Source organism: Haemaphysalis longicornis, unplaced genomic scaffold (assembly GCF_048455015.1).
Source record: "Haemaphysalis longicornis isolate Haplotype H1 unplaced genomic scaffold, Haemaphysalis longicornis Haplotype H1 scaffold_1, whole genome shotgun sequence".
Classification (NCBI taxonomy): Eukaryota; Metazoa; Arthropoda; class Arachnida; order Ixodida; family Ixodidae; genus Haemaphysalis; species Haemaphysalis longicornis.
The window spans coordinates 274,724,815-274,738,360 of record NW_027526203.1 but is presented as its reverse complement, the minus strand read 5'-3'; the positions used below and the strand labels follow the sequence as shown (position 1 = coordinate 274,738,360).

General features: G+C 47.1%; 1 protein-coding gene across 1 annotated transcript in view; it reads left to right on the top strand.

Moving 5' to 3' along the window:
- Oseg2 (intraflagellar transport protein Oseg2) overlaps positions 1–13,546 on the top strand; it is a 127,341-nt gene that overhangs the window by 107,802 nt on the left and 5,993 nt on the right. The window contains exons 36-39 of the mRNA XM_077678143.1: positions 6,473–6,691; positions 10,752–10,958; positions 11,774–11,833; positions 13,201–13,299. Of these exons, the coding sequence (XP_077534269.1) occupies positions 6,473–6,691; positions 10,752–10,958; positions 11,774–11,833; positions 13,201–13,299 (585 nt within the window). The remainder of the gene's footprint in view (positions 1–6,472; positions 6,692–10,751; positions 10,959–11,773; positions 11,834–13,200; positions 13,300–13,546) is intronic.

The window sequence follows — 13,546 nt, the reverse complement described above, 5'->3', positions numbered from 1 at the left end:
AAACTCAGACTCAATGCTGAGCAGCACATCTGCGCTCACTCAAACTCAAACTCACATTGAGCGCAAAACTCAGAACTCACTCGGACTCAAAACTCAAAATGTACTCAGAACTCAAAATGTACTCAAACTCAAAATGTAATCAAAACTCAAAATGTACTCGAACTCAAAATGTACTCAAACTCAATATGGGCTCAAAACTCAAAATGTACTCAAAACTCAAAATGTACTCAAACTCAAAGTGTACTCAAACTCAAAATGGACTCACAACTCAAAATGTACTCAAACTCAAAATGGACTCAAAACTCAAAATGGACTCAAAACTCAAAATGTACTGAAACTCAAAGTGAACTCAAAACTCAAAATGTACTCAAAACTCAAAATGTACTCAAACTCAAAATGTACTCAAAACTCAAAATGTACTCAAAACTCAAAATGTACTCAAACTCAAAATGGACTCAAAACTCAAAATGTACTCAAAACTCAAAATGAACTCAGAACTCAAAATCGGCAGAGAACTCACAATGAATTCAGAACTCAAATGGCCTCACAGAGATTGAGACAGGGAGAGAGTGAGAGTGTGAGAGTGGATGTGAGAGTGAGAGTGAGTGTGAGAGTGTGAGTGTGAGTGTGAAAGTGAGAGTGAGTGTGTGAGTGAAAGTGAAAGTGTGAGTGAGAGTGAGTGAGAGTGTGAGTGTGAGTAAGAGTGAGAGTGTGAGTGAGAGTGTGAGTTGAGTGTGAGTGTGAGTGAGAGTGAGAGTGAGAGTGTGAGTGAGAGTGTGAGTGTGAGTGAGAGTGAGAGTGAGACCATGAGTGTGCCTGTGAGTGAGAGTGAGAGTGAGAGTGTGAGTGGGAGTGAGAGTAAGTAAGAGTAATAGTAAGAGTAAGAGTGTGAGTGTGAGTGTGAGAGTGAGAGTGAGAGTGAGAGCGTGAGTGAGAGTGTGAGTGAGAGTGAGAGTGAGCGTGAGAGTGAGAGTGTGAATGTGACTGAGAGTGAGAGTAAGAGTGAGAGTGTGAGTGAGAGTGAGAGTGTGAGTGAGAGTGAGAGTGAGAGTGTGAGTGAGCTGAATTAATGTGTCGATGCGAGCAAGTTGGTACTTCATCATGGGAAAAGGTTAAGCGCAAGCACAACTGGAGGAAGTAAAACAGACAGGAAAGGGGCGCACTAACAACTGAGCTTTATTCGTTCTGAAAGCGATTATAAAGGCACGAAGAACACCATGTGACACTAGTTGCACCACGTGTGGAAACGATTACAGCTGCCGCACTCGCCTTACTAATCATCCAGATAATCCACCTCACTCGAAAGAAGGTCAACTGAAGGTTTGCTGACACATCGGTCCCCCATCTTTTTTATGACGTAGGCCTCAAACACTTCCCGTTCTTCTTTTTTGCGATATGAATGAAGCACTCGGGTCCTCTCAAACGCTGGTTCGCAGCCCTTTGGCTTGCAGTCAGTCTTACAGTGAAGAGCCAGATTGCTTCCTGTTTCCCGTCTTCAGCGTCGCCGCATGTTCACGCAACCGGTCGTTGAGGCAGCGCCCCGTCTGTCCTACGTATACACGGCCACACTTCAAGGGGATCTGATACACTACGTTTTTTGAACACTTCACAAACGCAGTGGCATGCTTCTTGCTGCAGACAGGAGGCCTGGGTCCGCATCGGTTAACTATGCGGCACATAGTTCCGAGTTTGTTTGGAGGGCTGAAGACCACGCGCACACCGGCACGCTCCGCATTTTTCTTTACGCGATACGATATCCCATGTATGTATGGGATGACGGCAATCTTCTGCCTTTCCTTCTGTCCGATGTTCGACTGGCTGGCTCCTTCGTGCTGCTCATTTAAAAGCTTACCCGCCAAGCCGCAAAGCATCGATGCAGGGAAGCCCGCCTGGAACAGTCTCCCGACCTGCGAGACAAAACTCTCCTGTATCTGGTGCTGGCAGGACCTTACAAGGGCGTTCCTCAAGGCAGCGACCGCTATGCCCCGCTTGACCAACTTGGAGTGACCAGAGGTGAACGGAAGCAAGGCTTTTTTGGAGCGGGGGGAGTACACCCAGCAAACGTGGTCCTTCAAGAAAAATGCCGAGCGTGCCGGTGTGCGCGTGGTCTTCAGCGCTACCAAAAAACTCGGAACTATGTGCCGCATAGTTAACCGATGCGGACCAAGGCCTCCTGTCTGCAGCAAGAAGCATGCCACTGCGTTTGTGAAGTGTTCAAAAAACGTAGTGTATCAGATCCCCTTGAAGTGTGGCCGTGTAGACGTAGGACAGACGGGGCGCTGCCTCAACGACCAGTTGCGTGAACATGCGGCGACGCTGAAGACGGGAAACAGGAAGCAATCTGGCTCTTCACTGTAAAACTGACAGCAAGCCAAAGGGCTGCGAACCAGCGTTTGAGAGGACCCGAGTGCTGCATTCATATCGCAAAAAAGAAGAACGGGAAGAGTTCGAGGTCTACGTCATAAAAAAGATGGGGGACCGATGTGTCAGCAAACCTTCAGTTGACCTTCTTTCGAGTGAGGTGGATTATCTGGATGATTAGTTAGGCGAGTCCGGCAGCTGTAATCGTTTCCACACGTGTTGCAACTAGTGTCACATGGTGTTTTTCGTGCCTTTATAATCGCTTTCGGAACGAATAAAGCTCAGTTGTTAGTGCGCCCCTTTCCTGTCTGTTTTACTTCCTCCAGTTGTGCCTGGCGCTTAACCTGTTCCCATAGTGTGAGTGTTAGTATGAGTGAGAGTGCGAGTGAGAGTGTGAGTGAGAGTGAAAGTGTGAGTGTGAGTGAGAGTGTGAGTGTGAGTGTGAGTGGAGTGAGAGTGTGAGTGTGAGTAAGAGTGTGAGAGTGTGAGTGTGTGAGAGTGTGAGAGTGAGAGTATGAGTATGAGTATGAGTGTGAGTATGAGTGAGAGTGTGAGTGTGAGTGTGAGTGTTAGTGAGAGTGTGAGTGAGAGTGTGAGTGTGAGTGTAAGTGTAGGTGTAAGTGTAAATGAGAGTGTAAGTGAGAGTGAGAGTGTGAGTGTGAGTGAGAGTGTGAGTGAGAGTGTGAGTGAGAGTGAGAGTGTGATTGAGAGTGAGAGTGTAAGTGAGAGTGAGAGTGAGTGAGAGTGTGAGTGTGAGTGGGAGTGAGAGTGAGAGTGAGAGTGAGAGTGTGAGGGTGAGTGAGAGTGAGTGTGAGTAAGAGTGAGAGTGTGAGTGAGAGTGAGCGTGAGAATGGGAGTGGGAGTGAGAGTGTGAGTGTGAGTGAGAGTATGAGTGAGTGAGTGTGGGTGAGTGTGAGTGAGTGAGTGTGAGTGAGGGTGAGTGTGAGTGAGTGAGCGTGTGAGTGTGAGTGTGTACCTTTTGCTATATACCTTTTGCTATATAATCATAATTATAACCAGAAAGCATTTTTATATTTGTCCCACGTGATCCCCCTCGACGAGACCTTTAATTTGATACCCCACACACCCTAGCAGGGTAATATGGAATTCATACCAGTCAAAATAACCATGACTCTCATGACTGTAACCAGGACGCATTATTTAGGTGTCCGACGTGATTCCCCTAACTGGAACCTTCAATTTGACGCCCCACATGCTTCAGCGGCCTCACCTTGAATTTAACCCAATCTATGACTCATAATGACTATCTCATGATTCGAACTACGAAGCCTTTTTTATCTGTACCACGTGACTCCCCTCGTCAAGACCGTAAATTTGATACCCTACACGCCGTAGCGGGGTCACTTCGAATTTTACCCCAATATTACTCGCCATGACAATCTAATGGTTATAACCAGGAAGCATTTTTGTATTTCTCCCACGTGATTCCGCTCATCAAGACCGTTAATTTGATACCCATCACATCCTAGCAGAATCAATTTGAAATTAAACCAATCAATGACTAACCATGACTATCTCATGATATAGCCCTACCACATTTTTGTCCCACGTGATTTTCCTTATCGGGACCTTCAATTTGATACCCCGGACACCCAGTGGCATCATTGTGAATTGTAACCTAATTTATGACCCATTTTGACTGTCATGATAATAATCAGGAAGCACGTAATTACCCTCATCGAGACCTTTAATTTGATACGCCCTAGCGTCATGAACCTGAATTTTAACTGAATCTTTGATTTACCATGACTACGTCATGATATATCCATAACTCATTTTCGTCCCGAATGATTCCCCACATCGAGACCTTGAATTTGATTCCCCACGTGCCCTCGCAGCGTCATTTTAAATTTTAACCCAATCTATGACTATTTATGACTGCCTGATGACTACAATCAGGAAGCATTTTTTTATTTACTCCGCTTGATTCCGTTAATTCGGACCTTTCATTTGATACCTTACACGCCTTGGCCTCATCGGTTTCACTTTTCACCCAATCTAATGTGGTCATTATTCTGTCTTAAGGGGCGCTGCCCAGTCAATTCAGCTAATTTATTTGAAACAGCAGAAAGGACAGCCCCCGCCCCCATTTCCCCCCGGCTCTCACCTCTTCCTTTGTGACCCCTAGTATATCAAGCCGTTAACAGTAGCAGGCGAACAACCAGCACTCCAGCGCCGCCGTGTGCTTTCCCACCACCCTTTCCCACCCTCTTAGTGGATCCATCAGGAGGAAAAGTTAAGACAACCCTTTTTTATGACCTCACCAGTCAATTATCACTCACGCGCTCAGCCGCAAAAATTAGGAATACAGGAAGTGCTTATGGCCATGAAAATTCAACAAGAAACTAAAAAAGAAACATCTATAGCTTCATGGTGTAAGCCTGGCGGGTCCATCTATTACACAAGATGAGAACTAAAAACATCCCCCTCCAGAGGGGCACGGTCAAATGCAGAGCATTTTCGGGGGGCGCACATACCCGATTTTATCTGGTTCGAAAGAAATTGACAGCGAGAGCGAACGCCGAGAACCGCCCCATCACGGCACGACCGCGCCACGACCACGTCACGACTACGTCACGATCACGCCACAACTGTTGTTGCTCCCGCGCCAAACTACGACGCATGCGCGCCCCACCTGTTGCTGAACGCGATCCGAGCACGCAGAGAACACGCGAGGAGCAGCGGAGAGCAGGCGAGGAGGAGTGGGGGAGAGGGCGCACCTGGAACGGCTGTTGCGGACGCCGAGGCACGCCAACGCCGGGTGACATCCTGAGTTAAAGAAATGCTCTGCATTTAAAAAATCAGCCACCCCCTCCCTCCCAACCGATCATGCAGATCGCGATTGGTGCCGTACCCGCAGGTAACCTGAATTCCGAGCCCACAGTGACGCATGAAACTTAACAGCCAACCATAGCTGCCTGCTAGGCTACTCATATGTACTCAAACTCAAAATGGACTCAAAACTCCTATGTACTCAGAACTCAAAATGTACTCAAAACTCAATATGAAATCAAACTCAAAATGTACTCAAACTCAAAATCTACTCAGAACTCAAAATGGACTCAAACTCAAAATGTACTCAGAACTCAAAATGAACTCAAACTCAAAATGGACTCAAACTCAAATGTACTCAGAACTCAAAATGGACTCAAACTCAAAATGTACTCAGAACTCAAAATGGACTCAAACTCAAAGTGTACTCAGAACTCAAAATGGATTCAAACTCAAATGCACTCAGAACTCAAAATGGACTCAAACTCAAAATGTACTCAGAACTCAAAATGGACTCAAACTCAAAATGTACTCAGAACTCAAAATGGACTCAAACTCAAAATGTGCTCAGAACTCAAAATGGACTCAGAATTCACTAGGTCTCAGGCGTACTCAAACTCAATCGGACTCAAACTCAGTCGGGATCACTCGGCTCAAACTCACTCAAGCCCAAACTCACCATGCCACACTAGCCTCGCGCTCACTCAAACTCAAACTCACGCGTGAGTTTGAGTCCAAATGAGTCTGAGTGAGTGGACTCATGAGTGAGTTCGCCGACCTCTGCATGCGTGTATGACGGGGTGTGTGGGAGGCTGCGCAGTGGCGCGATGAACTTCTGTGGTAATGTGAGCGTGTTGTTCTTTTTTTTATTTATATGTCCCTTTGTCAATTTTAATATTCAGCTGTAAGTAGCGGCGGTCCTTGTCTTCTACGTCCTTTATCACCTTTGCTGTGCTTAACGGTGTTCTAAATGGGGTGCCAACTATCTCGCTCCCATACGTCGTTAACTTTTGTTTCCAGGAATAGTTGTGCCGTCCTCCAAATATAAGCGAGAAAAGTGAACCAGTTGGAGCAAGTCAGAGTGCCCTTTGTCCAGGGCTGCAGCGAGATGGCCGGGGACGCAACAGTTCTGTACTTAACACAAGGGCGGAGCATCAACACCCGAGACGAATTCGCTGCAGTCGAAGGTTTCCCGTTCGCGCTGTCATTGGATATTCGCAATTTTTATTTCACGTTACGCCGAAAAAATGCTGAAGTTCGGCGCGACATTATTTGTGCTGCGCTCGCCATGGCGCTTAGGTCATAAGCGGGCTTGCAGGTGCTGCACAAGTACGTGGCGCTGTGTGCCAGCGAGAAAATCCGGGAGGGGTCGCCGCTGGATGCCCTGCGCCTCTACGCCGACTACGGAGCGCCGGCGCTGACCCAGAACTTCAACATATACCGCCACATCGTGGCCAGCGTGTTCGCGCTGCCGGGCCTGTACGGAGTGCAGGCATACCGGCCTTGGTCGGAGCTGAGGGACGTCTTGCACGACCTCGTAAGCACGCCCGGCCCTCGTGCAACCAGTTTATGGCACTGCGCTGTTTAACGGAGTTCTGCATGCAGAGTTGCAGACCCATTAATGTGCCTGCCAACGCGTGAACCTACTCTAGTTTTGAGAGACAGTATGAAATATAGAGTCGACGATCGCGCTTATACTTCTTCGTTTGAACAGAACAATAACCGCAGCATTTCTCGTGCCGCGGCTCAATGTTCATTTGAATTTCTCTACTGGCGGATTTAATAGATGAAGCATATGCATTAGAGTGGAAATGTCTATGCAAAGAAAAAAAATTGCATCGACTTGAAATGAAGCCGTACGACTACAAAGGAAAACTAAACGGCTCTTTCAGAAACGACTCTTGTCCTCACTTCGAGCCGATTAGTTCCCTCTAGCGCTAGAAACGGCTAGCGCTAAATGCGAAATTTCCATCTGGTCCTACGGCCTAAAACACCACAATCTGGTTCAACCCCGAGCACATCCGATTTCCGCCCAATTTCCCTTCTGTCGTCGGACTACAAAATCCTGGCGCGGATACTGGCTCAAGGACTCGTACCAGCCCTTAGTGTGGTAGTAGGCCCACACGAGACTTGCGGTTTTAAAGGCCGAACAATAAACTCCAACTTCACTTGGGTGAGGACCACTTGTGAGGCGGGAAAGCTAGGGTTAGCTCCGCTGGCTGTGACTCAGCTCGACCTTAGGAAGGCATTCGACAGGGTACAACGCTCGTTTCTGTTTACACTTCTAATGCACTGCGGCGTAGGAGACACCAGGATATAAATACTACAGTCAAATAACGACGAGCATAATCTTGAATGGGTAAGTAGGAACCCACATCATGACTAGTTTGGTTCGCCAAGGCTGTCCCATGGCTCCCCTGCCTTTCGCCCTTTATCTGGAGCCACTGTGCCGCAAGGGGGCCGCTTCCAACAAAAGCGAAGGTCTCGTTATGGATGGACGGAAGCTCCGAGTGCTCGCAGGAGAGGCACAAAAATGTACACCTCTATGGCCCATACAAAATGGCGAGAGCTTAACGGGTCAACGCATGCCTGTTTTGTTTGACCATTCCCACTTATCTTATATGCGAGATTGGCGCCGGCTTATAGGCCCGTAGATTTTCTTTTGTAATGTGATACGTTACAGCATCCCTGTATTGGCCCCCCTCTCTAAAGGAACGATTAAGGCTCTAGAATCCATGCAAGCACAGATATTGAGGACCTGCATTGGTGTCCCGAGAACTACGTCGACTGTGGGAACACTGACGGAGTGCCGACGCCTGTCACCCTTGGCTCTCGGCGCGCAGGAGCTTCTTCGCGTGCGACTGCGGATTGTGGCAAGGCAATGTGATCACCCTTTAGCGCCAAGTTCGGTCCCTGAAGTGCGTGACTTGCTGCCTCATCATTACCAGCCGCCAGCTCTCCCGCTGCATCCGCCCTGGATGTTCCCAACGATAAAAATAGTGACCACAGTGCCCGGAATTTCAAGCAAGGAGCATATTCCGCCTGCCGGTCTGCGGTTTTTTGCCCTTGAATATATCCACTACACATACGGAGTACACTGATGGATCGGTGTCATCCACATCATCCACTGTCGCGGTGTGGATACCTTCATCTCGCACCACCCTCAGTGCCATTCTAAGCCACAAAACCTCATCTACGGCTACCGAACTCGCAGCTCTGCGGCTGGCCTTGGCTTATATCATCGAGCAGCCTGCACGCGTGTGGGCCATCTTCACGGACTCTCGGGCTGCACTGCAATGTTTGGCGTCTTTCCCCAAAGATCAGCTTGTGCTTGATGTACATGCTTTGCATCTTCAATCTCTGCAGGCGCGTCATCAAATAACACTCCAGTGGGTTCCTGCCCATTGCGGAATAACTGGAAATGTGAAGGCGGACGCTGCTGCATTCATAGCGCATAACAAACGTGGACCACAAGTACCGGTACCATTTTCTCGGAAAGATGCTTCAGCACTTGCATCCAGTGTGGCATGGAGCATGCAGCGTTCGATTTGGACAGACGCATCCCATCATTACGCGCCCCTCCTCTCTATCGACCCGCACTCTAACTTGAGCATGCCACCTGGAATATCGAAGCATGATGAAGCAGTACTCCACCGCATGCGGTTGAACGTCGCCTACACGCGATACTACTGCTACAAAATCAATCAGTCCACCTCGCCTCTGTGCCCACAGTGTGGTGTCCGTGAAGATCTGCAACACCTCATTTGTGACTGTGCGCGATTTAGTACGCAAAGAGTGTGCCTTTCAGTGTCTCTGGGCCGGCCGCTCTCCGTAGGGCTAGAACTGAGAGACGTATTAGGTCCCTGGAATTCTTCCAAACGTGCCTTTCGTGCCACAAAAGCTTTACTGGCCTATCTAAAAGCCACAAGCCTTGATCAGACTTTGTTAATTGTTCAAATCATGTGTTCCTCTTCATCATTATAATCATCATTGTCACAGCATTCATCTGGCGTAGCAAGCCAGGCGGTTTAGCTCGGCTGACATCGCCAGACTCATTAAAGATTGTTCTCTCTCTCTCTCTCTCATATATCATTTGCTCTTGTTGTCATAGTTATCTCCCCTTCCCCCCCCCTTTTTTTTTAGTCTCGTGTTTTTTAAATGCCCATTCGAGTCACCTTGGATACCCGAGAACAATGTAACGCTTCCTTGAATTATGTTCTCTTTCATAGGTGTATGTTCATTGTCACCTTATTAGAAAGTTGTAACCGACCACGTTTGATGTTCTACTACTGATTACTGCGTAACCTCCTACGTACGTTGTATATTCATGTGTAACTAAAGTTAGCGTTACAAAAAAAAATATATGTAGCCTCCTGGTTAGCTCAGTTGGTAGAGCTGCTGACTACGCTAGATAGCTGATGGTCCTGGGTTTGGATGCTGCTCCACAAATAATTTTTCTTCGGCTGTTTTAGATGGATGTCAAATTTTTCCATCAAAAAAACCTATTCAACGTTGAGGGCTTCTCCTAAACCGGTAGTCTAGGCCATGTACAGGGTGTTACGACGATTATTGGAACACTTCAATTTTTTTTTTTGTGAGCGAACCGCTGCTCGTTTCGCGCTCAAACTTCACACGGAGGTCGAATTAATTTTGTAGTCTATTTTGTTTGACACGGGGAACAACGACGGTACTTACCTGTTTATTCTGAAAATAAATAAAAACGATTGTCGCCTATGGGAAAATGACGACCGATTTGGACGTGCGAGACAGTGCAAGCTGACCTTGGAACAACGGCGCCACCTGGGGTACCCAAGTAAAAAGGATGATGAGGATTCACGGTAGGAAGGAGCCAAATGAGGTAGCAGACGATCAGAAAATCTGTTTCGTCCCTAGTTTACGATGATCACAAATACTTGCATAATTGCTGATACCAACCATAATAAAATATCCCCACGGTTCGTCGTTGCCAAGAAACGTTGTATTTGTTTGCTTACCTACTTTCACATTTTTTGATCTTCTGCTACCTCATTTGGCTTCTTCCTACCGTGGAAGGAATCAAATGAGGTAGCAGACGACCAGAAAAGCTGCTTTCACATTTTCTGATCGCCTACTACCCCATTTGGCTCCTTCCTGCCGTGGAAAGAGCGTGAATCCCCATCGTCCGTTTCGCCATGCATACCCCAGGTGGAGCCGTCGTTCCAAGATCAGTTTGCACTCGCTCGCACGTCCAAATCGGCCGCCATTTTCCCATAGGTGAAAATATTATTCATTTATTTTCAGAATGAACAGGTAAGTACCGTCGTTGTTCCCCGTGTGAAACAAAATAGATCACAAAATGCGACCTTCATGTGAAGTTTGAGCACGAACCGACCAGTGGTTCACTCAGGGAAAAAAAAAGTGTTCCAATTATCGTCGCAACACCCTGGATGTCCGCAGGAGTGGCATTTGAAGTGACATTTTTACCATTGCGCTTCGGCAGACAACGTAAGCGAAGGGGAACCTCGAAATATCAGCTGGATCCCTCATTCGAGTTTACTCTCACAAAAACAAACCCACATTCTTGAGCGGATTTGAAAGGAGGTTGGCGCGGCGTGCAGGTGAAGAACCTCGAAACGAGCCACATGCACGACGCGGCCGACTTCTCGAGGCTGCTGCTGGTGAGCAACTACTACGCCACCAGGTCGGCCTGCCAGGGCCAGGATACGCTCGCCGAGCACGCCACCAAGATATCCGTGTCGCTGCTGCGCTACACGGAGCACATCCCGGCAGACAAGGCCTTCTACGAGGCGGGACTCGCCTGCAAGGCAAGCTGTCCACTACGCGCATGCACACTGCCCGGGGGCGCCTGTACGGACGAGAAAATTGCACACTAAGATGACGAAATTTCATTCTTCTGTTCAGAGCACGATACACGCCGAAGTAAAATCGTACTTGCAGAAGAGGCAATGACTACCTACATTAGTGTTTGCTCCGATCCTTGTTGCCAAACATGCATCGGCGCTAGTAAAAAGAGAAGGGCTCTGACAGAAGCTAGCTTGGTGCCACCATGGTATATGCAGCCATCCAGTATCCCAGATCCACTATCGAACTAGTCGAGTGAGAGAACATCGTCAAGCAAGAGAACATTGTGTAAACGTTGCAATAGCATACGTAATGCAGCGCTCGTCAAAATTTTGTCGCACTGGCACTACCTTTATGGTCGCGGACATCGCTTCAGTGTGTGGAAAGGAACAAATATTGGAATGGAATTAAGGAACAGAAGAAATAAAACTTTCAATAGGCTTGCTTTTAATTAATCCTTTACGTGTTATTAAAAATTGATCCACTCAAAGGACCTCTGCGACAGTATTTACGTAAGTGAGACAGGGCACAGTAAGTAGCGGCACCACCAACCATAAGCAAAGGTGAAAGGTAGAGATTTGCGAAATGGGAGAGGGAGAGAGAGAAACCTTTATTATCCAATAATGGGAGAGTGCTTCTTCAGTCCAGGAGCCCATGTGCTGTCCAGGCTGCTGTAGCCTAGCTCACACATCTGACTTTCCCTTAACGCGTAATGCGCGCACTGAACAATGGAGCGTGTTGGGGGAAAATAACTGTGAAACTGTGCATTCTTTTTCAGACTATGAATCGGGAGGGAATGGCCTTCGTCTTTTGGAACCATTACTTGGACATATGCGAGGTACGTATTTTAAATATGAACCAGACATGCCGCTGATGTAGACAAACTTGCAAAAACGTCGTTACGGACGAGCAGTATACGGGCGCCAGGAATTGCCTAATTTATACAGGCGCACCTGTAGGTACTTTAGCATATTTACGCGTACGTATGCACCTTCTTTCGTTGACACAATGGGGAGTTTTTAGGCGTCAAATTTTACAGCGCAGCACTAGTTTAGAAATGTATTTCCAGCCCTAGTCACTTTGTTACAACCCACTGTGTTAAACAACCCATGATTTCGCTCGTAAACTTCCAAAAGATTACCTGCACACGCAGTGAAGCTGTGGTTTTAGCTAACTGGTAACCAACCAATAGTAGACCCTTCGCAAAATGAAGATTAAATTGCATTGATTTTCGTGAAATGGGGAGGTATACTTCGAAGTATGTTTTAGTACTGCGGACATAGCGCATCCGAATAAATCCTTTTAGGACTTCATGACATCTAGAATACAACGGCGACTAAGGACGTAAGCGAACGAAAGCCGGGTTGTAGTGAAGGAGTCAAAAATTGTGAGTGCACACGGAATAATAGTAAACTGTGGAACGTTTTGGAGGGCCTACCTCCGTAACTTCGAAGGGCCTCAATCGTTTTGCGCGTGGTTCCGTCTTGTTACCAAAAAAATTATTTATTTTTGTACCGTTTCTTTTTATTACATTTACAATGGGAACATTTTGGGAACATCCATAAGGTGAACAAAATGTGTCAAGGACTTTGTTAGGTGGCAAAATATTCCTTTCATATTTTGTCACTGCGCGATAACATCGAAAAAGTCTCAGACCTGCTTCTCTGATTTGTCGCAGTTCCCTAGATGACATTTGACCCATTAAATGACTACTGCTTCCAAATAATTGATGCCAGTAAACAATACTGATTACAATTCGCAACTGTGGTCGATAATTCGACGAACACGCATGGTTAAAATACTAAGCGTACTCCTGTATTGGCGTTCTTTGTTAGGCAAAAAATTATTGTGAAGGATTTGGTGTTTGTCGAAAAAGAAAATTGGCAGTTGTAAAGCCGAGCACAGTGGCGCGTGGCATGTCAGTAGAAGTTCGTCAACTATTCCCTCTTGCATTTTCACTGCATTTTGCTTCTGAATTATTATTGCCTTCGACCCCTTTCCGATCATATTTAAAAAAAACAGTTGTAGAGCTTAAAAACGGGTTCAGGCCATTGTCGTTGGTGCACATGCTAGCGCTGTACGTTGGGACCCAACCAAAGTAAACGGCTTCGAATTTTAAACAAGGCCGGGGTGGACGTATATACATATGTGATGTGTGGACATGGGAAGCTGGTGACGGTTGCGGCCTTTTGGTTGCCATCACAGGCCATTGAGGAAGGGTCGCTGGACACGCTGGACCATTCAGACTTCCAGGACACCGACATCCCGTTCGAGATTCCACTTCCGGAAAAGATGTTTCTCGATGTAAGTGGTCCGCTTTTCGCAGAAACTGAAGTCGTGCTTATACTTACCGCGTTATCGTCCGTGCTCCACGGGTTTCTCGAGAAAGTACGCACCTTTCCTGACATTTGCGCTTATGGTCAACTTTGGGTCGGATGAAAATGTGCGTTGAGTGTCGGTCCCCTCTCACAACTTTGTTTTTCATGTTATCGCGTTTAGTATTTTGCGGAAATGTATTGTTCAGCGCAGTGTCGAATAAACATCTAATTAG